General features: G+C 39.3%; 2 protein-coding genes across 3 annotated transcripts in view; one reads left to right on the top strand and one right to left on the bottom strand.

Annotated features, from left to right (window-relative positions):
* The window catches only part of LOC143753348 (dual serine/threonine and tyrosine protein kinase), a 57051-nt gene extending 41107 nt beyond the window's left edge, over positions 1-15944 (top strand). The window contains exons 5-14 of one of the 2 annotated variants that reach the window (XM_077245670.1): positions 933-1171; positions 5900-5983; positions 6075-6251; positions 7723-7852; positions 7945-8101; positions 8523-8655; positions 10967-11080; positions 11178-11292; positions 13522-13656; positions 15533-15944. In XM_077245670.1, coding sequence (XP_077101785.1) covers positions 933-1171; positions 5900-5983; positions 6075-6251; positions 7723-7852; positions 7945-8101; positions 8523-8655; positions 10967-11080; positions 11178-11292; positions 13522-13656; positions 15533-15717 — 1469 coding nt within the window. In that variant the 3' untranslated portion in view covers positions 15718-15944. Of the gene's footprint in view, positions 1-932; positions 1172-5899; positions 5984-6074; positions 6252-7722; positions 7853-7944; positions 8102-8522; positions 8656-10966; positions 11081-11177; positions 11293-13521; positions 13657-14735; positions 14797-15532 lie in introns of those variants that run through there. The other variant, XM_077245671.1, reaches the window with a different exon arrangement.
* A 2622-nt stretch (positions 15945-18566) lies between these two features.
* LOC143753347 (cadherin EGF LAG seven-pass G-type receptor 2-like) overlaps positions 18567-21681 on the bottom strand; it is a 96781-nt gene continuing 93666 nt past the window's right edge. The window contains exons 31-33 of the mRNA XM_077245669.1: positions 21340-21465; positions 21076-21262; positions 18567-20138 (exon numbers count right to left, since the gene is read on the bottom strand). Coding sequence (XP_077101784.1) covers positions 20132-20138; positions 21076-21262; positions 21340-21465 — 320 coding nt within the window. The 3' untranslated portion in view covers positions 18567-20131. The remainder of the gene's footprint in view (positions 20139-21075; positions 21263-21339; positions 21466-21681) is intronic.

The raw sequence follows: 21681 nt of genomic DNA, 5'->3' as shown, positions 1-21681 counted from the left end.
GTGTGTGTGTGTGTGTGTGTGTGTGTGTGTGTGTGTGTGTGTGTGTGTGTGTGTGTGTGTGAGAGGGGGAAATCCACTGATATTGCCCCATTATTTTTTGTTTGAGTTAATCCATTAGTGTTAATGGGTGTCACGTGACTGTCCTGTTACCGTAGCAACACACATTTCGAAGGCTGTTTCCTCAGGATGTTGCGTTTGTCGCCCGCTGCTTCGTAACACACACAACATGAGTGTGTTTATGTGTAAATCCTTACAGCAGATTTTGATTCCAATTAGGTAAAAGCAAACGTAGATATCATTCCCATTCAGCCCAACATGTGACTGTGTCTGAATATCATGAACAATATCGACAGATAAAGACACTTACACGAAGAGCGTTTGCCTGTGGTTTAAAAACACCATAGAAGAACAACTAGCCCAACTAATATAAACTTCACGCATTATTAAAGACAAATAACACTAGCAAATCGCAACAAATAGACATAACTGAACAAAGATACGATTGAAATAAACAGTGTTTTAAGATTTTCAGGTCCAGAAACTGTAATCTAATGTAAAATAACACTGCAGTTTATAAATAAAATATACATTATAAATATAGTTATAGAGTTATTGAGTGAAGAACGAGTGAGTCTTCTCTTCTTCTGTTGTGTGATTAGTGTTATTATAGAGCAGGAATATTAGTGCTGTCACTTTAAGAGCCGCACGGATCCAGTATACTGATACACACACACACACACACACACACACACACACACACACACACACACAGAAACACAGTCTCTCGCTCGAGTGATTACAGTCACATAGAAACACTCACAGAGGAATCGATAAGAGGAATCAAAAGTTTGAAAGTTATCCGATTAAGCACTGGTTGATTGACTGGTTTCTCTCTCTCTCTCTCTGTGTGTGTGTGTGTGTGTGTGTTACAGACATCATCATGACATCTAACGCGGAGCCCATGAGCTCTAAAGACATCAAGGTGTGTATCAGTCAGATCCAGGACCTGATCGTGATCCGGCTCAACCAGGCGGTGGCCAATAAACTCACGAGTTCTGTGGATTACCTGCGGGAGAGCTTCGTGGGGACGCTGGAGAGATGCTTGTGCAGCCTGGAGAAGTCCACAGCCGAGCCCTGCACACACAACGTCACCTCCAACCACCTGAAGCAGGTGCACACACACACACACACACTCTCTTTCTCTCTCACACACACACACACTCTCACACACATATACAGATCCTTCTCAAAGAATTAGCATATTGTAATAAAGTTCATTATTTTCCATAATGTAATGATAAAAATGAAACTTTCATATATTTTAGATTCATTGCACACCAACTGAAATATTTCAGGTCTTTTATTGTTTTAATACTGATGATTTTGGCATACAGCTCATGAAAACCCAAAATTCCTGTCTCAAAAAATTAGCATATCATGAAAAGGGTCTCTAAACGAGCTATTAACCTAATCATCTGAATCAACTAATTAACTCTAAACACCTGCAAAAGATTCAGAATCAGAATCAGAAAGAGCTTTATTGCCAAGTGTGCTTGCACACACAAGGAATTTGTTTTGGTGCTGAGGCTTCCAGTGGACATATACAAATACAACAAGAAACATGAAACATAATACTACAAATTATAAGAATAAAGAATAAAAATATAAATATATGAGAATAAAAGTATCACAGTTTGGTTTAGTCAGAATAGACATTTCCAGATTTACAGATTATGAACCTATTTACAGTGTTTTGAATATTATAAATAAATAAATCTACATATAAGTATCACCTGAGTTGTAGGATATTGCACTAAACAGTGGGAGTATTGCACTTACAGGCATATGCCTTGGGAGGAGTGTTAACTGTTCAGGAGGGAAATGGCCTGTGGGAAGAAACTGTTCCTGTGCCGAGATGTTCTTGTGGCCAGTGATCTGAGTCTCCGTCTTGACGGTAACAGTTCAAACAGGAGGTGTCCAGGGTGAGTGGAGTCTGTGATGATTTTACCTGCTCTCTTCCTCACTCTGGAAGAGTACAGGTCCTGGAGGTTTGGCAGGGGGCACCAATAATCCTCTCCGCAGTCCGGACTGTCCGTTGTAGTCTCCTGATGTCTGATTTGGTAGCTGAACCAAACCAGACAGTGATGGAAGCGCACAAGACAGACTCAATGACGGCTGAGTAGAACTGAATCAGCAGATCCTGTGGCAGGTTGAACTTCCTCAGCTGGCGAAGGAAGTACAGTCTCTGCTGGGCCTTTTTCACAGTGGAGTCAATGTGATTGTCCCACTTCAGGTCCTGAGAGATGATAGTGCCCAGGAACCTGAATGACTCCACTGCTTCCACAGTGCTGTTCATGATGGTGAGTGGGGGGAGTGCTGAGCTGTTCCTCCTGAAGTCCACGATCATCTCCACTGTTTTGAGCGTGTTCAGCTCAAGGTTGTTAAAACTGCACCAGACAGCCAGCTGTTCAACCTCCAGTCTGTAAGCAGACTCGTCACCGTTCCGGATGAGACCGATGACAGTGGTGTCGTCTGCAAATTTCAGGAGCTTGACAGTGGGGTCTTTAGAAGTGCAGTCATTAGTGTACAGGGAGAAGAGCAGTGGGGAGAGAACGCACCCTTGAGGGGCGCCAGTGCTGGTAGTGAGAGTCCTGGATGTGTGTTTCCCCAGTCTCACTCGCTGCTGCCGGTCCGTCAGGAAGCTGGTGATCCACTGACAGATCGAGGATGGTATGGAGAGCTGGGTCAGTTTGGCTGTGAGAAGACCAGGCATGATGGTATTGAAGGCCGAACTGAAGTCCACAAAGAGGATCCTTGCATAAGTCCCTGGTCTGTCGAAATATTGCAGGATATAATGCAGTCCCATGTTGACTGCATCATCCACAGACCTGTTTGCTCTGTAAGCAAACTGAAAGGGATCCAGCAGGGGTCCAGTGATGTCCTCCAGGTGGGCCAACACCAGTCTTTCAAACGACTTCATGACCACAGACGTGAGAGCGACAGGTCTGTAATCATTAAGTCCAGTGATTTTGGGTTTTTTGGGGACAGGAATGATAGTGGAGCGTTTGAAGCAGCAGGGAACTTCACACTGCTCCAATGATCTGTTAAAGATCTGCGTGAAGACTGGGGCCAGTTGGTCAGCGCAGGCTTTTAAACAAGCAGATGAGATGCCGTCTGGGCCTGAGGCTTTCCTAGTCTTCTGTTTTTTGAAGACTCTGCTCACGTCCTCCACACAGACCTTAAGCTCAGGTTGGATGGCAGGAGGGGGGAGTAATGGGAGAACAGGACGTGATGCTGAATGTGTGAAGTGCAGATCATACCGGGTGTGTGGTGTTAATGAGGGCTTTTCAAACCTGCAATAAAATGAATTTAAATCGTCAGCCAGGTGTTGATTGTCCACAGATCGGGGGTGGGGGGGGGGGGGGGTGACTTGTAGTTGATGTTCCTCAGGCCAGTCCAGACTGATGATGGGTCGTTGGATGAAAACTGTTTTTTCAGTTTATCAGAGTAGCTTCTTTTAGCAACTCTGATCTCCTTTGTCAGTCTGTTTCTGGCCTGGTTATACAAGATTTTATCCCCACTTCTGTAAGCATCCTCTTTGGCATGATGAAGGGGTTTGAGTTTCCCAGTAATCCATGGTTTATCATTAGTGAATGATAAGAATGTCCTGGTAATGCATGTATCCTCACAGAAACTTATATATGATGTTACAGTATCTGTGAGCTCATCCAGATCATTGGTAGCAGCTTCAAAAACAGTCCAATCAGTGCAATCAAAGCAGGCCTGTAGATTCTGCTCTGCTTCATTAGTCCATCTTTTCACAGTCCTTATTACAGGTTTAGCTGATTTCAGTTTCTGCCTGTAGGTCGGAATAAGATGAACCAAACAGTGATCAGAGAGCCCCAAAGCTGCCCGTGGGACGGAGTGATACACATTCCTTATTGTGGTGTAACAGTGGTCCAGTATATTACTGTCTCTGGTGGGACATGTAACGTGCTGTCTGAATTTTGGTAGTTCACAGGAAAGATTTGCTTTGTTAAAATCCCCAATTATTATTAGAAGAGAGTCCCGGTGCCTTTGTTCCGTTCCAGATATTTGTTCAGCCAGCTGTTGTAGCGCCGCGCTCACGCACGCGTCTGGAGGGATGTAAACATTCACGAGAATGAAAGAGGAAAATTCCCGAGGCGAGTAGAAGGGTTTACAGTTTATGAAATGTGCCTCTAAATTAGGAGAGCACATCTTCTTCAGTGTTGTTACATCTGAACACCAACTTTCGTTAATGTAGAAACACAATCCACCACCTCTCGTTTTCCCCGTTAGCTCCGCGATGCGATCCGCTCGGAACAGCTGGAAGCCCGGCAGATGTATTGCGTTGTCCGGTATGGCTTCACTCAGCCAGGTTTCAGTGAAGCACAGAGCAGCAGAGTTAGAAAAATCCTTGTGAGGAGAAGTAGTTCGTCCATTTTGTTAGGAAGGGATCGGAGATTCGCGAGATGAATACTGGGGAGTGCAGTGCGCAGGCCGCGCTCGCGGAGTTTAACCAGCGCGCCAGCTCGCTTCCCGCGTTTGCGTCTGAACGCGCGTTTGAACAACACCGCTGCCCCTCCGACGAGAATGTCCAGCAAAACGTCTGAATAATCAAAAACTGTTTTCTGGTGTGTGTTTCCTAATGTCCAGTAGTTCGACTTTGGTGAAACTGATAGGAAAATAATGACTAAACGCAGAACAAACGAACAAAAAACAACACAATAGCTGGAGAGCTCCACACGAGGCAGCCATCTTGGTCCAAAGTTCCTGAGGCTTTTAAATTCCTGAGACTTTTAAAAACTCCCAGCCTGTTTCTGTTTGTGTTTTGAGTAATGAAACAGGCTGGGAGTTTTTAAAAGCCTCAGGAATCTTTTGCAGGTGTTTAGAGTTAATTAGTTGATTCAGATGATTAGGTTAATAGCTCGTTTAGAGACCCTTTTCATGATATGCTAATTTTTTGAGATAGGAATTTTGGGTTTTCATGAGCTGTATGCCAAAATCATCAGTATTAAAACAATAAAAGACCTGAAATATTTCAGTTGGTGTGCAATGAATCTAAAATATATGAAAGTTTAATTCTAATCATTACATTATGGAAAATAATGAACTTTATCACAATATGCAAATTTTTTGAGAAGGACCTGTATACATACACACACACACACAAACACACATTATAAACACTGCCTAAATATCATTCAGTACCATAAAATACAAAATATTAAATCAAAAACATGATCAAACTAAAATATAGTACATTAATTTAATGAATAAACCAGTAGAGCGCGATACTCTGGGTTACCCAGATTAGCATCGTAATCAAAAAGATGAAGAATTACTTTTTACTTTGACTTTTATAATGACAAAATCTGATTTAGAAAAAGCTTCACTGTAATAATAAATGTATTTTTGATATGGAAGCCCATTTCCACCACACATGAAAAATTATAATTTACAAAAGCATGATTTATGACATATAAAGTCAAAAAAAGTCATTATGACTTAAAATTTAAAATTCTGTAGAAAACGTCATTGTCACAATCGTCATAATTTAAACTTTTTATTTCATATTTTCAACTTAATTAATTTGACTTAATAATGAGATAAATCAAAATTAATATAAAATTTGAAATTACAGCTTAAAAAGTCATTATGACATAAAAAGTTTAAATTATGACAATTTCTAATTCTATCATAATTATGACTTGGTATGTAATAATTTATATTTATATCTTAAGTATGATTCCCCCCCCCCATTGATGTGGCAGAAATTGACTTCCAGAAAATGCTGTTTCTGTGTGTGTGTGTGTGTGTGTGTGTGTGTGTGTGTGTGTGTGTGTGTGTGTGTTTGTGTGTGTGTGTGTGTGTGTAGATCCTGAACGCGGCGTATCACGTGGAGGTGACGTTCCACTCGGGCTCCTCCGTCACACGCCTCTTCTGGGAGCAGATCAAACAGGTACTTTACCCATAATGCCCTGCGCTGGCGCCGCGTGACTCGGCCGCTCATGTGTGTGTGTGTGTGTGTGTGTGTGTGTGTGTGTGCTCAGATCATCCACCGGATCTCGTGGGTCAATCCGCCGTCGGTCACTAGTGAGTGGAAGCGTAAGGTCGCGCAGGACGCCATCGAGAGCCTCAGCGCCGCCAAACTGGCCAAGAGCATCTGTTCCCAGTTCAGGACTCGCCTCAACAGCTCCCATGAGGCCTTCGCCAGCTCACTGAGACAGGTCACTCACACACACACACACACACACTCTGACTCGCGCACACACACACTCTCACACACACACTCTCACACTCACACTCTGACTCTCACACACACTCACACTCACACTCTGACTCTCACACACACACTCACTCACTCACACACACACTCACACACACACACACACACACACACACACACACACTCACTCACACTCACACTCACTCACTCACACACACACACACACACACCATTAGTTTCACAAACACTCTCTCACACACACACACACACACACACAAACACACCAGTTGTCTCACACACACACACACACACACCAGTTGTCTCACACACACACACACACACACACACACCATTAGTCTCGCATACACACACACACACACACACACACACACACACACACACACACACACACCAGTAGTCACACACACACACCAGTAGTCACACACACACACACACACACAAACACACACCAGTAGTCTAACACACACACACATCAGTAGTCTCACACACACACACACACACACCAGTAGTCACACACACACACACACACACACACACACACACACACCAGTTGTCTCACACACACACAAGATCTCTCGCTCTCTCTCTCTCTGCTGTGTCTGTGTGTGTGTGAGGCTAATGGTGTGTGTGTGTGTGTGTGTGTGTGTGTGTGTGTGTGTGTGAGACTACTGATGTGTGTGTGTGTGTGTGTGTGTTAGACTACTGGTGTGTGTTTGTGTGTGTGTGTGACTACTGGTGTGTGTGTGTGTGTGTGTGTGTGTGACTACTGGTGTGTGTGTGTGTGTGTGTGTGTGTGTGTGTGTGTGTGTGTGTGTGACTACTGGTGTGTGTGTGTGTGTGTGTGACTACTGGTGTGTGTGTGTGTGTGTGTGTGTGTGTGTGTGTGTGTGTGTGTGTGTGTATGCGAGACTAATGGTGTGTGTGTGTGTGTGTGTGTGTGTGTGTGTGTGTGAGATTACTTATGTGTGTGTGTGTGTGTGAGACTACTGATGTGTGTGTGTGTGTGTGTGTGTGTTAGACTACTTGTGTGTGTGTGTGTGTGTGTGTGTGTGTATGTGTGTGTGTGACTACTGATGTGTGTGTGTATGAGACTACTGGTGTGTGTGTGTGACTACTGATGTGTGTGTGTGTGTGTGTGTGTGTGTGTGTGTGAGTGACTACTGATGTGTGTGTGTATGTGTGTGTGTGAGTGACTACTGATGTGTGTGTGTATGAGACTACTGGTGTGTGTGTGTGACTACTGATGTGTGTGTGTGTGTGTGTGTGTGTGTGTGTGTGTGTGTGTGTGTGTGTGTGTGTGTGTGTGTGTGTGTGTGTGTGTGTGTGTGTGTGTGTGTGTGTGTGTGTGTGTGTGTGAGTGACTACTGATGTGTGTGTGTATGAGACTAGTGGTGTGTGTGTGTATGAGACTACTGGTGTGTGTGTGTGACTACTGATGTGTGTGTGTGCAGCTGGAGGAGGGTCACACGGGTCGTCTGGAGCGCACTGAAGACCTGTGGCTGCGGGTCAGGAAGGATCACGCACCGCGACTCGCTCGACTGTCTCTGGAGAGCCGATCGCTGCGAGACATTCTGCTGCACGGTGAGACACGATCAGTGTGTGTGTGTGTGTGTGTGTGTGTGTGTGTGTGTGTGTGTGTGTGTGATCTCCGACTGACTCCACTGTCTCCTCAGGAAAGCCCAAGCTGGGTCGTGAGCTGGGTCGAGGTCAGTACGGTGTGGTGTATCTGTGTGACAACTGGGCCGGACGTCACCCGTGTGCGCTGAAGTCTGTGGTTCCTCCTGACGACAAGCACTGGAACGACCTCGCACTGGAGTTCCACTACACACGGTAACAGCACTGGACACACACACTAATGTAAAATAACACTGCAGTTTATAAATAAAATATACATTATAAATATAGTTATAGAGTTATTGAGTGAAGAACAAGTGAGCCTTCTCTTCTTCTGTTGTGTGATTAGTGTTATTATAGAGCAGGAATATTAGTGCTGTCACTTTAAGAGCCGCACGGATCCAGTATACTGATACACACACACACACACAGAAACACAGTCTCTCGCTCAAGAGATTACAGTCACATAGAAACACTCACAGAGGAATCGATAAGAGGAATCGAATTTTAATTTAATAACATGTATCCGATTCCTGACGTCAAGTATTCTGGAATCGATTTTCGATTCCCAATCCTAAACATTGGTTGATTTTGTTATTATTGTTGAATGAATCATCATATTTCTCATGTCTGTCAGGTCTCTGCCTAAACACGAGCGGTTGGTGAATCTCCACGGGTCTGTGATCGATCACACGTACGGCGGCGGCTCCAGTATCGCCGTTCTGCTGATCATGGAGCGACTCCACAGAGATCTCTACACAGGCCTGAAGGTACCGGCACACATCTGACTGACTGTGGTTCTGTCTGTCTGTCTGTCTGTCTGTCTGTCTGTCTGTCTGTCTGACTGTGGTTCTGTCTGTCTGTCTGTCGTTCTGTCTGTTGTTCTCTCTGTCTGTCTGTCTGTCTGTCTGTCTGTCTGACTGTGGTTCTGTCTGTCTGTCTGTCGTTCTGTCTGTTGTTCTGTCTGTCTGTCTGTCTGTCTGTCTGTCTGTCTGTCTGACTGTGGTTCTGTCTGTCTGTCTGTCGTTCTGTCTGTTGTTCTGTCTGTCTGTCTGTGGTTCTGTCTGTCTGTCGTTCTGTCTGTCTGTCTGTGGTTCTGTCTGTTGTTCTGTCTGTCTGTCTGTCTTTGGTTCTGTCTGTCTGTCTGTCTCTCTGTCTGTCGTTCTGTCTGTCTGTCGTTCTGTCTGTCTGTCTGTCTGTCTGTCTGTTGTTCTGTCTGTCTGTCTGTCTGTCTGTCTGTCTGTCTGTCTGTCTGTCTGTCTGTCTGTCTGTCTGTGGTTCTGTCTGTCTGTCTGTCTGTCTGTCTGTGGTTCTGTCTGTCTGTCTGTCTGTCTGTGGTTCTGTCTGTTGTTCTGTCTGTCTGTCTGTCTGTCTGTCTGTCTGTGGTTCTGTCTGTCTGTCTGTCTCTGTCTGTCGTTCTGTCTGTCTGTCGTTCTGTCTGTCTGTCTGTCTGTCGTTCTGTCTGTCTGTCTGTCTGTCTGTGGTTCTGTCTGTCTGTCTCTCTGTCTGTCGTTCTGTCTGTCTGTCGTTCTGTCTGTCTGTCTGTCTGTCTGTGGTTCTGTCTGTCTGTCGTTCTGTCTGTCTGTCTGTCTGTCTGTCTGTGGTTCTGTCTGTCTGTCTGTCTGTCTCTCTGTCTGTCGTTCTGTCTGTCTGTCGTTCTGTCTGTCTGTCTGTCTGTCTGTGGTTCTGTCTGTCTGTCGTTCTGTCTGTCTGTCTGTCTGTCTGTCTGTGGTTCTGTCTGTCTGTTTGTCTGTCGTTCTGTCTGTGGTTCTGTCTGTCTGTCGTTCTGTCTGTTGTTCTGTCTGTCTGTCTGTCTGTCTGTCTGTGGTTCTGTCTGTCTGTCTGTCTGTGGTTCTGTCTGTCTGTTTGTCTGTCGTTCTGTCTGTGGTTCTGTCTGTCTGTCGTTCTGTCTGTTGTTCTGTCTGTCTGTCTGTCTGTCTGTCTGTCTGTGGTTCTGTCTGTCTCTCTGTCTGTCGTTCTGTCTGTCTGTCTGTCTGTCTGTCTGTCTGTCTGTCTGTCTGTCTGTCTGTCTGTGGTTCTGTCTGTGGTTCTGTCTATCTGTCGTTCTGTCTGTCTGTCGTTCTGTCTGTCTGTATGTCTGTCTGTCTGTGGTTCTGTCTGTCTGTCTGTGGTTCTGTCTGTCTGTCTGTGGTTCTGTCTGTCTGTCTGTCTGTCTCTCTGTCGTTCTGTCTGTCTGTCTGTCGTTCTGTCTGTCTGTCTGTCTGTCTGTCTGTCTGTCTGTCGTTCTGTCTGTCGTTCTGTCTGTCTGTCTGTCTGTCTGTCTGTCTGTATGTGGTTCTGTCTGTCTGTCTGTCTGTCTGTGGTTCTGTCTGTCTGTGGGTCTGTCTGTCTGTCTGTGGTTCTGTCTGTCTGTCTGTGGTTCTGTCTGTCTGTCTGTCTGTGGTTCTGTCTGTCTGTCTGGTTCTGTTTGTCTGTCTGTGGTACTGTCTGTAGTTCTGCTTGTATGTCTGTCTGTCTGTCTGTCTGTGTGTCTGTGGTTCTGTCTGTCTGTGTTTCTGTCTGTCTGATGTTTTGTCTGTGGTTCTGTCTGTCTGTGGTTCTGTCTGTGGTTCTGTCTGTCTGTCTGTGGTTCTGTCTGTCTGAGGTTCTGTCTGTCTGTCTGTGGTTCTGTCTGTCTGTCTGTCGTTCTTTCTTTTGTTCTGTCTGTCTGTGGTTTTGTCTGTGGTTCTTTCTTTTGTTCTGTCTGTCTGTGGATTTGTCTGTGGTTCTGTCTGTCTGTGGTTCTGTCTGTCTGTCTGTGGTTCTTTCTTTTGTTCTGTCTGTCTGTGGTTTTTCTGTGGTTCTGTATGTCTGTCTGTTGTTCTGTCTGTCTGTGGTTATGTCTGTCTGTCTGTGGTTCTTTCTGTCTGTGGTTCTGTCTGTCTGATTTAGTTGCAAGGCTCCAAATAAAAACAGGAGACAAATAAAAGAGAAACAGTATAAGTCAAAATATGTGCAATATAAAATATGTGCAATATAAGATTTAAACAATTAAGAGATAATTATGACTAGTGCAGATATCTGTAGCAGCAGGATGTTGCAGTGAAAAACAGAGAAATGGACAATATCTGTCTCTCTCAGGCAGGTCTGGTTCTGAAGGAGCGTCTCCAGATCGCTCTGGACGTGGTGGAGGGGATCCGGTTCCTGCACGGTCAGGGTCTCTTGCACCGGGACATCAAGCTGAAGAACGTTCTGGTGAGGAACAGTGTCTGACCCGTGTCTGATCCGCTCCTGATTCGGGTCCGGTTCTCTGAGACAAGCTTCATAATGCTGGGATTGTTCTTCTGTGCAGCTGGACAAACAGAACCGGGCCAAGATCACGGACCTGGGCTTCTGTAAACCTGAGGCTATGATGTCCGGAAGCATCGTAGGGACGCCCATCCACATGGCACCAGAACTCTTCACAGGTCCGAAAACACCCGATCTCTGTGTGATTCTTCAGACTGAATCAGTCAGCGAATCAACCTGAGAGTCGTCTGTTTAATATCAGACTGAATCAGTCAGCGAATCAAACCCAAGAGTCATGTTTAATATCAGACTGAATCAGTCAGCGAGTCAAACCCAAGAGTCGTCTGTTTAATATCAGACTGAATCAGTCAGCGAATCAAACCCAAGAGTCATGTTTAATATCAGACTGAATCAGTCAGCGAATCAAACCCAAGAGTCATGTTTAATATCAGACTGAATCAGTCAGCGAATCAAACCCAAGAGTCATGTTTAATATCAGACTGAATCAGTCAGCGAATCAAACCCAAGAGTCATCTGTTTAATATCAGAGTGAATCAGTCAGCGAATCAAACCCAAGAGTCATCTGTTTAATATCAGACTGAATCAGTCAGTTAATCAAACCCAATAGTCATGTTTAATATCAGACTGAATCAGTCAGCAAATCAAACCCAAGAGTCATGTTTAATATCAGACTGAATCAGTCAGCGAATCAAACCCAAGAGTCATCTGTTTAATATCAGACTGAATCAGTCAGTGAATCAAACCCAAGAGTCATGTTTAATATCAGACTGAATCAGTCAGCAAATCAAACCCAAGAGTCATGTTTAATATCAGACTGAATCAGTCAGCGAATCAAACCCAAGAGTCATCTGTTTAATATCAGACTGAATCAGTCAGCGGATCAAACCCAAGAGTCATGTTTAATATCAGACTGAATCAGTCAGCGAATCAAACCCAAGAGTAATGTTTAATATCAGACTGAATCAGTCAGCAAATCAAACCCAAGAGTCATGTTTAATATCAGACTGAATCAGTCAGCGAATCAAACCCAAGAGTCATCTGTTTAATATCAGACTGAATCAGTCAGCGAATCAAACCCAAGAGTCATGTTGAATATCAGACTGAATCAGTCAGCGAATCAAACCCAAGAGTCATCTGTTTAATATCAGACTGAATCAGTCAGCGAATCAAACCCAAGAGTCATCTGTTTAATATCAGACTGAATCAGTCAGCGAATCAAACCCAAGAGTCATGTTTAATATCAGACTGAATCAGTCAGCGAATCAAACCCAAGAGTCATCTGTTTAATATCAGACTGAATCAGTCAGCGAATCAAACCCAAGAGTCATGTTTAATATCAGACTGAATCAGTCAGCGAATCAAACCCAAGAGTCATCTGTTTAATATCAGACTGAATCAGTCAGCGAATCAAACCCAAGAGTCATCTGTTTAATATCAGACTGAATCAGTCAGACAACTCACTTCCTCACTTAATCAACTCAAATTTATTTAAACAGATTATTAGTTAAACATATAAAAATAGTCATCAATGTTCGACTATAATTTTATAATGTTAAATTTAAAACATGCAAATTTATTTAAAATTCTAAATTATCAATTGGGCAGGATACATTTTTTTATTAGTAAACAACAAGTTTATTTTGAAGTATAAATTTTGAATCTGTCAAACTGGCAAATCAGACTGAATGAAACGCAAAAGCCCCATCGGTTTGAATCTTGGAGGGATTCAGTCAAACGGCTCACTGAAGCGATTCAAATGACTCAAACGTGCGTTGAATCGGTTATGTTCAAGAACTGTTACTGTGTGATGCGTTTTTGATGAACGAAATGGTAAAAATTATTAATACGTTTAGTAAAAATATTGTTTAATATTTAAAAAAAAATTAATCATTTAATAACGCAGTCTAATATTTTAATAACAGTCTGTAGCAGATCTGACAATGATTACATTTTAAGTTTTTGATGCTTACATTTAATTTTAGTGTTTTGTTTTTAATTTATTTTGACAAAATAATGTATGACTTTAATATCACACCATACATTTTGTTTAAAATATCGGACCATAAAAAATTTAAAATGATTTTTTTTAAAAGCTATTATTTATGGTAAGTTTTTAATATCAGACCATATAAATTATTATTTTTAAAATGTTTTGAAAATTTAAAAAATAACTCATTTTTATTGTACTTTTTACAAAGTGATTTACAATGTAGGCTATAAAAGATTATTTTAAAAAATTTAAACAATTTTTTTTTTAAATTAAAAAAAAGATATATATTTTTATTGTAACTTTTAATATCGGACAATGAAAATGACATTCAAAATATCAACTTTTTTTATTGAATTTCTTTAAATAAATATAAATAGTTCCTGTTTGTTTCCGGCAGGAAAGTACGATAACTCGGTGGACGTGTACGCCTTCGGGATTCTCTTCTGGTATCTGTGCACCGGCTCCGTCAAGCTCCCAGAAGCCTTCGAGAAATGCTCCAGTAAAGACCAGCTGTGGACCAACGTCAAGAAAGGTCAGAGTGGGTTTTCTCCTTCAGCCGTGAACTCTGGGTAAATATCGGCACATAGTGATTGGCTCACGAGTCTGTCTGTGTTTCAGGCTCCCGGCCGGAGCGCTCGGCCTCTTCGATGAGGAGTGCTGATAAATTACATTTTTTATTTTTTGTCAGAATTGTAAGATGTAAATAAGGGGAAAAAACCCCAAAATTTTATCAAAAGATAAAAAAGTCCCAATTACTTTTTACATTTTGTCAGATTTGCGAGATATAAACTCGCAATTTTGAGTTTATAACTTGCATTGTGAAAAAAAAACTCATAAATGAGAAAAAAAAATCTAAATTGCGAAATATCAAGTTGTAATTACCTTTTTTTGTCATAATTGTGAGAAAAAGGTCAAAATTATGATACAAAATTTGCAATTATGATTTTTAATTAAGAATTGCGAAATATAAACTTAAAAAAAGTTTATACATAAAAAGTAAAACATAAAAAGTCATTGCTGTGATAAAAATTAGCAAAAAGTCTGAATTCTGAGATATAAACTTGCAATTATGAGTATCTAACTTGCAATTGCGAAATATAAACTTGTTATTGTGAGAAAAAAGTCAGAATTGTGAAATATAGTTGCAATTTCCTTTGTAAATTTTTTTAGTCATAATAGTGAGATATAAACTCACAGTTGTGATAGTCAAAATTGATGATAAAATTCGCAATTAAGATTTTTAATTAAGAATTGCGAAATATAAATTTTTAATTATGCGCATTTTTCTCACAATTGCAAGTTTGTATTTCGCAATTCTTAATAAAAAAATTGTAATTAAGAATTAAAACGTAATTGATAAAAGTCAAAATTATGATACAAATTTCGCAATTATGATTTTTTATTTAGAATTGCGAAATATTAACTTGCAATTACGTGAAAAAAGAAAAAGTTGTGAGAACAATACGCACAATTACAATTTTAAATTTCGCAATTCTTAATTAAAAATCTGTAATTACGAGTTCTATATCATAATTTTGACTGTTTTCTTTTTTCCTCAATTACGTTTTAATTCTTAAAGCCAGAGTTGTGAGAGATTTCTCGCTGTTTCAGGCTCCCGGCCGGAGCGCTTGGCCTCGTTCGATGAGGAGTGCTGATAAATTATCTTTTATTTTTTTAGTCAGAATTGCAAGATGTAAACTCGTATTTGAGAGAGTTTTGAAATTATGAAAAAAACCCGAAATTTTATCAAAAGATAAAAAGTCACAATTACTTTTTACATTTAGTCAGATTTGCGATATATAAAATCGCAACAAGTCATAATTACCTTTTAATTTTTTTTTAATTATTGTGATACAATCTCAGTTGTGAGAAAAAGGTCAAAATCATGATACAAAATTCGCAATTATGATTTTAATTAAGAATTGTGAAATATAAACTTGTAATTGAGAACGAAAAAAGTCATTATTGTGATAGAAATTCGCAAAAAGTCCGACCTCTGAGATATAAACTTGCAATTATGAGTTTCAAACTTGCAATTGCGAAATATAAAATCGTTATCGTGAGAAAAAGTCAGAATTGCGAAATATAGTTGCAATTACCTTTTTTTTTAAATGTTAGTCATAATAGTGAGATATAAACTCACAGTTGTGATAGTCAAAATTATGATACAAAATTCGCAATTACGATTTTTAAGAATTGGGATTTTTAATTAAGATTTGCAAAATATAAACTTGCAATTGCGAGAGAGAGAAAAAGAAATTGTAAAAATTGTGTTTATATTTTGCAATTCTTAATAAAAAATTTGTAATTGCAGAATTATATATCTTAATTTTGACGTTTTTCTGTTGTTCCTCAATTACGTTTTAATTGTTACAGTCAGAGTTGTGAGATATTTCCCGCTGTTTCAGGCTCCCGGCCGGAGCGCTTGGCCTCGTTCGATGAGGAGTGCTGGCAGCTGATGGAGGCCTGTTGGAACGGAGACCCTTCCCAGAGGCCTCTGCTGGGCATCGTTCAGCCCAGCCTGCAAAGCATCATGGACCGCCTGTGCAACGATTCTGACCAAAAGAGCGGCAACCTGGAGGACTCGAACTGACACGTTTCCCTGAGCGAGACGAGTGTATGAGTGTGCAAAAAAACGGACGAATGTTGTTTCTATGCCTATGAACAAACATGATCACGTGTGTCATATTCATCGTAGATCCGGAGAGATTTTACATGTAGTCGAGTTGATGAACTGAAGCAGTCCTTTTTAGATGTGTTTAAACTGGTTTACATTATTCCTTAGATGACATTTTTTAATAAAATGATTTGACCAATTCACTGCTGCACTGGATTGATTTACTGTGTGTGTGTGTGTGTGTTAAAGTGATCGTTATACAGTCTAAAATGTGTGTTAAATGTTAAAACATTGTTATAGGCTCATATTTGAAGTCTGTGTGAATTATAGTCTAGTTTACATTCATATCAGCTTTATTTCAACAGCTTCACGGTGATAAACAGGAAAATAACAATCAATGATACAAACTTCATTAAATATAAGACAAATACAGATTCTGCTGTAAAGACATGTTTATGTAATTCAGTTCTAAAATTGTCGATGTTGCAAAACACTAAGTTGGATAAGCTATTTTATAAGTTTTAATATTTCATTCAGGCTTATCCTGAGTATTTTTAGGGTTTTAATGTCATATAGGCCTATTAGCGTTTTTGCCATTTAACATTTCCCAACAACACATGGCGAGAGATGAGACTTTTCCTCTGTCAAATTCATGGGACCATAACTTCATAATGCTAGTGTAAAAATGTCTGCAAATCAGAAGCGTGACAGTCATGCACACTGGGTATGAGACACCAGTGAAAACTTTAACACACCCTCAAAGGCAGCTGAGATATAGCACCACCAACTGGGCCAACAATGCAATTTCTCCTGTAACTTTGTCACATGTCAAATTCATGGGTCCATAACTTCATGATGCTACAGTAAAACTGTCTGATATTGAGCAGGGTGACAGTCAATCAAACTGGGTATGAGGCATCAGGAAAACCTTTAACACTCCCATAAACATACCTGAGATATAGCGCTTCCAAATGGACCAACAATGCAATTTCTCTTGTAACTTGTCATATTTGTCAAATTCATGGATCCATAACTTTATAATTTTACAGTAGAAATGTCTGTAATTTGGCATGGTGACAGTCATGCACACTGGGTATAAAGCATCAGTGCAACTTTTAATGTATCCTCAAAGGCAGCTGAGATATAGCGCCACCAACTGGGCCAACAATGCAATGGCTCTTCTAACTAATGTCATGTTTGAAAAAATCATGGGTCCACAACTTCATAATGCTACTAAAAATGGACCAACAGTGTCATGGCTCTTCTAACTTCTGTCAGATTGGGTCCATAACTTCTAAATGGTAAAGTAACCAACAATGCAATGGCTCTTTCAAGTCAATTCAATTTACTTCAAACATTCATTTGTATAACGATTTTCACAATACATACCATTTCAAAGCATCTTTACACAAAATGCATGTTTCAAAGTTACAAAACAACAATAGCATTTAATGAGATGATATATCAGAAAGTAGTTGAAAGATAGTTTAAGCCAAATTAGTGTGCATTTAAAAGCAATGATAAAATAATATTTTTGTATAATCATCCATGTTTGATGTTCTGGAGTAGGTGTCATCTATTCACAGGAGTTGGGTCATCTGAAGTCTTCTGGATCCAAGCTGGAGCATAATCTCTATTACCTTGTGATATTGAAATTTGTTTTTACTCGATTTATTAATTATTGCACATCATCCTTTGAATGCATTAAAGAATGATGTAATGTACCTTTATATTTTTACAGTCATTTTCACCAATATTTCAGTGTTATTTACATTTCAAAATAGTTTATTATTCTTTTCTGAAAATAGACACTACAGTAAGTGTGAATAAGAGAAAAACCACATGGACTAAATGGAGCTGATTACATGATGCACTGTAATTAAAGAATACTGTAATTATATTTTATGTGCCTTTATATCTTTATAGTCCATTTTCCCTGATATATCAATGTTATTTGATTTCAAAATAATTTATTATTCTTTTGAATAGCTCGACTTTTCTGGAGTGAATTTGTTGGGAGTGCAAAATTTTAAAAACTGTTAAGACTTTTTTTAATGACAAAATGATTTAGGAAAAGCTTCACTGTAATGAACATATTTTTTTGATTGTTGTAAACATTATTGGTACGGAAGCCCATTTCTGCCACATAAAAATAAATGCTTTTGTAAATCAAATATGACATTCACAGTCATAATTATCTGATGAAAAGTCGAAATTATGAGAAAGTAATAATTGACATATTGAGTCAAAATTGACTTAAAAAGTAATAATTACGACATTAAAAAGTATAATTATGACATTAAAATGTTGAAAACGTCTGTCATAATTATAAAATAAAAAGTTGAAATTAACTTTGTCAGAATTTAAAATGATCCATTATTACTTAGTATGTCATAATTACAACTTGTCATAATTATGATTTAACAAAGCATGATTTTTTTTCCTATGTGGCTGAAATGGGCTTCCATAACTGCAGTACATTTTACAAGAAAATACTATTTCATTATTTCTACTTAAAAATGTAATGTTTAATTCAATGTGTTTCTTGTCATTACTTTGTAATTATTTGCGATATTTACTAGAAATTTCAGAGTGAAAATTGTTAAATCCTACACCAATGAAAATGGAAATATTTAAAATTTAATACTAATTTTATGAAAATTAAATTAATTAAATAAATAATTATAAATTACAGTTAGACTAAAGCTAGATATGCTGAAGAGAATGCAAGTGTTTCTGGACATGCAAAACTCAAAAATGCTAGATAATGTTTAGGAGTTCGATTAAAGTTTGAGTGACAGTTTGAGAAAACAAATGAGACGTTAAATATTAAAAACAGTTTTACTTCAAGTCAGTGTTTTACAAAGTTTCCAGCCGTGTTTCCAGCTAAAATTGGTTCCAGTGATGAGACTGAAACAAATACAGTAATAAAGCACAACCATATGAGTATAAAACATGTCTGTACAGCAAAACTCTGATGTGTTGGAGTTTTTCAGGAGATTGAGCAGCACATTGTGCGTTAAAAGTCAACAGTGGCAGTGGCGTTTGCTTTACACAGTCAAAACGTAAATTCTACCACGGAATAAAAAAATTTGGCAATTGCGAATTTTTATCTCACAACTCTGATTTTTTATTTTTTTGAGATGTGAGAAAAAAGTCTGAATTGCGAGATATAAAGTTGCAATCACCTTTTTATTTTTTAGTCAGAATTGCAAGATGTAAACTCGCAATTGTGAGAAAAATGTAAATGTGAGATATAAACTCGAAAACTTTTACTTTTTCAAATTTTATCAAAAGTTAACAAAACTAAATTTGATCAACAGATAATTCGCAATTACTTTTTAAATTTAGTCAGATTTGTGAGATATAAACTCGTAAACGAGAAAAAAAATCTGAATTGCGAAATATAAAATTGCAATTACCTTTTTAATTTTTTGTGTCATAATTGTGAGATAAAAACTCACAGTTGTGAGAAAAAAGTAAAAATTATGATACAAAATTCACAATTACGATTTTTAATTAAGAAGAAACTTGTAATTGTGAGAAAAAAGTCAAAATTGTGACATGAGTTATATTTATAAAAGTTTATAATTATAAGTTTATATTTGTTTCTAACTCTCAATTGCGAAATATAAACTTGTAATTGTAAGAAAAAAGTTGAAATATAGATGAAATTACCTTTTTTATCTTTTAGTCATAATTGCAAGATATAAACTCGCAGTTGTGAGAGAAAAAAATCATGAGATACAAAATTCACAATTCTATTTTTTTATTCCGTGGCGGAAACGAGGCTTCCATATGGACGGGTAAGACGAATCTATCAGCATGTGTTTTTTTGTGTGACGTGTTAGAGATCTGTACAACACTGCGACAAATGTTTAAATTTACATTTCAGACACAATTGCTAATCTATAAAATACAAAGGTTTTCATTCAAAAGGTTTTAAACGTGAGTCTTTTTAAAAGTTTGTATAAAAATGTCCCCAAAATGTACAAAAAGAGCAAGTATCAAAAGTGTGGTTCTCCTCCAGTGGTACGAAATCAAGGCTCTGCTGGTGGAGAAGGCATCAGTTCAAGGCTTGAATCAGGAATCAGATCCTTCCCATCAGTCCTTCATTTATCCGCAGTCCAGCAGGCCTTTAGCTTCATCTAGGAAATTCCCTGATATTTTCACTTTTACAATAAGCCAGTGTTGTTTCGATGCGGCGAGAGGACGAAAGAAATAAAAAAGTGCTTCACTTCAAGTATGTAAACAAAAATGTAAAAACGCCCGATTCTCTTCAGCGTTTGGCACGGAGAATCAGATCGGCTGTCGCGTGAAATGTAGGAAAAATCAAACCGGGACAGAAACAGGAAGATTGTTCCTCGCCTCTTCATTCCCCCGTCGCTCATTAGCATCTGCAAAGAAACACATCGCGGACACGTATGAACGAAACCTGATCCAAGAATGGCCAAAGTGTGTCTATTTGATGTCAGGTGACCAATAAGAGGATTGATGATGTCAGCAGAAAAAGGAACATCAAAATTCGAAACGTAACTATATAGTGTAACATGTGGACAAAATATATTCTCTCATTTCAGTAAATCCTGGCCACGTTAAACTAATTCGTTCCTTCATAAAATGTGCTGAATTATCAGCAAGTCCCGGGAACGAAATTGTTCGTTTGCATCCGAGATATCCATATGTTTTTCTCCACAATATGTGGAGACACCCGGTGGATGTTTTTGGTACAGCACCGAAACAAAATCTCATAGGACTTCAATTTTTGTAAAATCATCTTCAAATTTTTAACACAACTTGGTTAGACATATGGCTTTGATTCTATATTTATTTTAGAGTAAAAATTATTTTGTAAAATATATATTTTATATAAAATAATACATAGTTTAGTACAGTACATTTGATTGAGAGTAAATTTAAACTTCCATAACTTTTTATACTTTTATTTTAAGTGCAATAATGAAGTGTCTTCTTTAAAACAAGACCAAACTAACTTAGGTCTATATTCCAAAGCATTCTTGATTTACAACCTTTTAAGTTCGGATAGCGCATTTTCACGTCTATTCTCAAAAAGAGGGGTGACAGTTTATGGGTTAATTAAGTCGTAAAATTGACCTATATTACCGTCCAGCTCTTTATATAAAGTTCGGTATAAAGTATATTAAACTTTATTCGCATAAAAGCGATATAAAAGTTGATCATTTATAATATTATGATATGTATGTCCAACTTTTTTCGCATCTATACAGTAAACTCATGTAAAGCGATATATACTATATAGCAAATCTCAACTGCTAGATTTATATCGTCGCCAACTGTAAAGCTATCACTCACTCGGATTCAGACGAGTCGTTGTCGAGTGTTTTCGTTAGTCCGCTCGCTGACGTCCCGTTCGGATGATCCCGTCTGGCCCCGCCCCCTTGACCCTCGCGTGAGGAGGCGGAGTCTCCCGACAGCTGGTTGTGTATGCGGTTGATGGCGTTCCTCTCGGCGATGGGCGACAGCTTCTTCTTCAGGATTCCTGCGTGTCACGGTCACACGTTACAATGCGCAATCGTCATTGGATTCGGACAAAAGAATGTTTGGGCTCGTTCAGACCTTTGTGCGGCTGCGCACTGGAGTTCGGTAAACTGGGCAGCAGCAGAAGCAGGTTTTCCGTCCCAGCATCCTCTGGTTTGGGAAGAGTCTCCACCTCCACCCTTCCTGTCTCAGGCTCCCACACATCTGACAGACAGAATCTACGTCAGACTACCTATACAGTAAACTCACGTAAAGCCATATACTATATAGCAAATCTCAACTGTGATTTTTCTATGTAGTCGCAAAATTTAACTATATTATCATCCAGCTTTTCGTATAAAGTTGAATATATATGTCCAACTTTTTTCGCATCTATACAGTAAACTCTCATAAAGCAATATATACTATATAGCAAATCTC

The sequence above is a fragment of the Siphateles boraxobius genome, unplaced genomic scaffold, assembly GCF_051911475.1.
Source record: "Siphateles boraxobius isolate OS27281-9 unplaced genomic scaffold, OSU_SipBor_1 276, whole genome shotgun sequence".
Lineage (NCBI taxonomy): Eukaryota > Metazoa > Chordata > Actinopteri > Cypriniformes > Leuciscidae > Siphateles > Siphateles boraxobius.
Note: the sequence above shows the minus strand (reverse complement) of the source record. Positions and strands in the feature narration are given on the sequence as shown.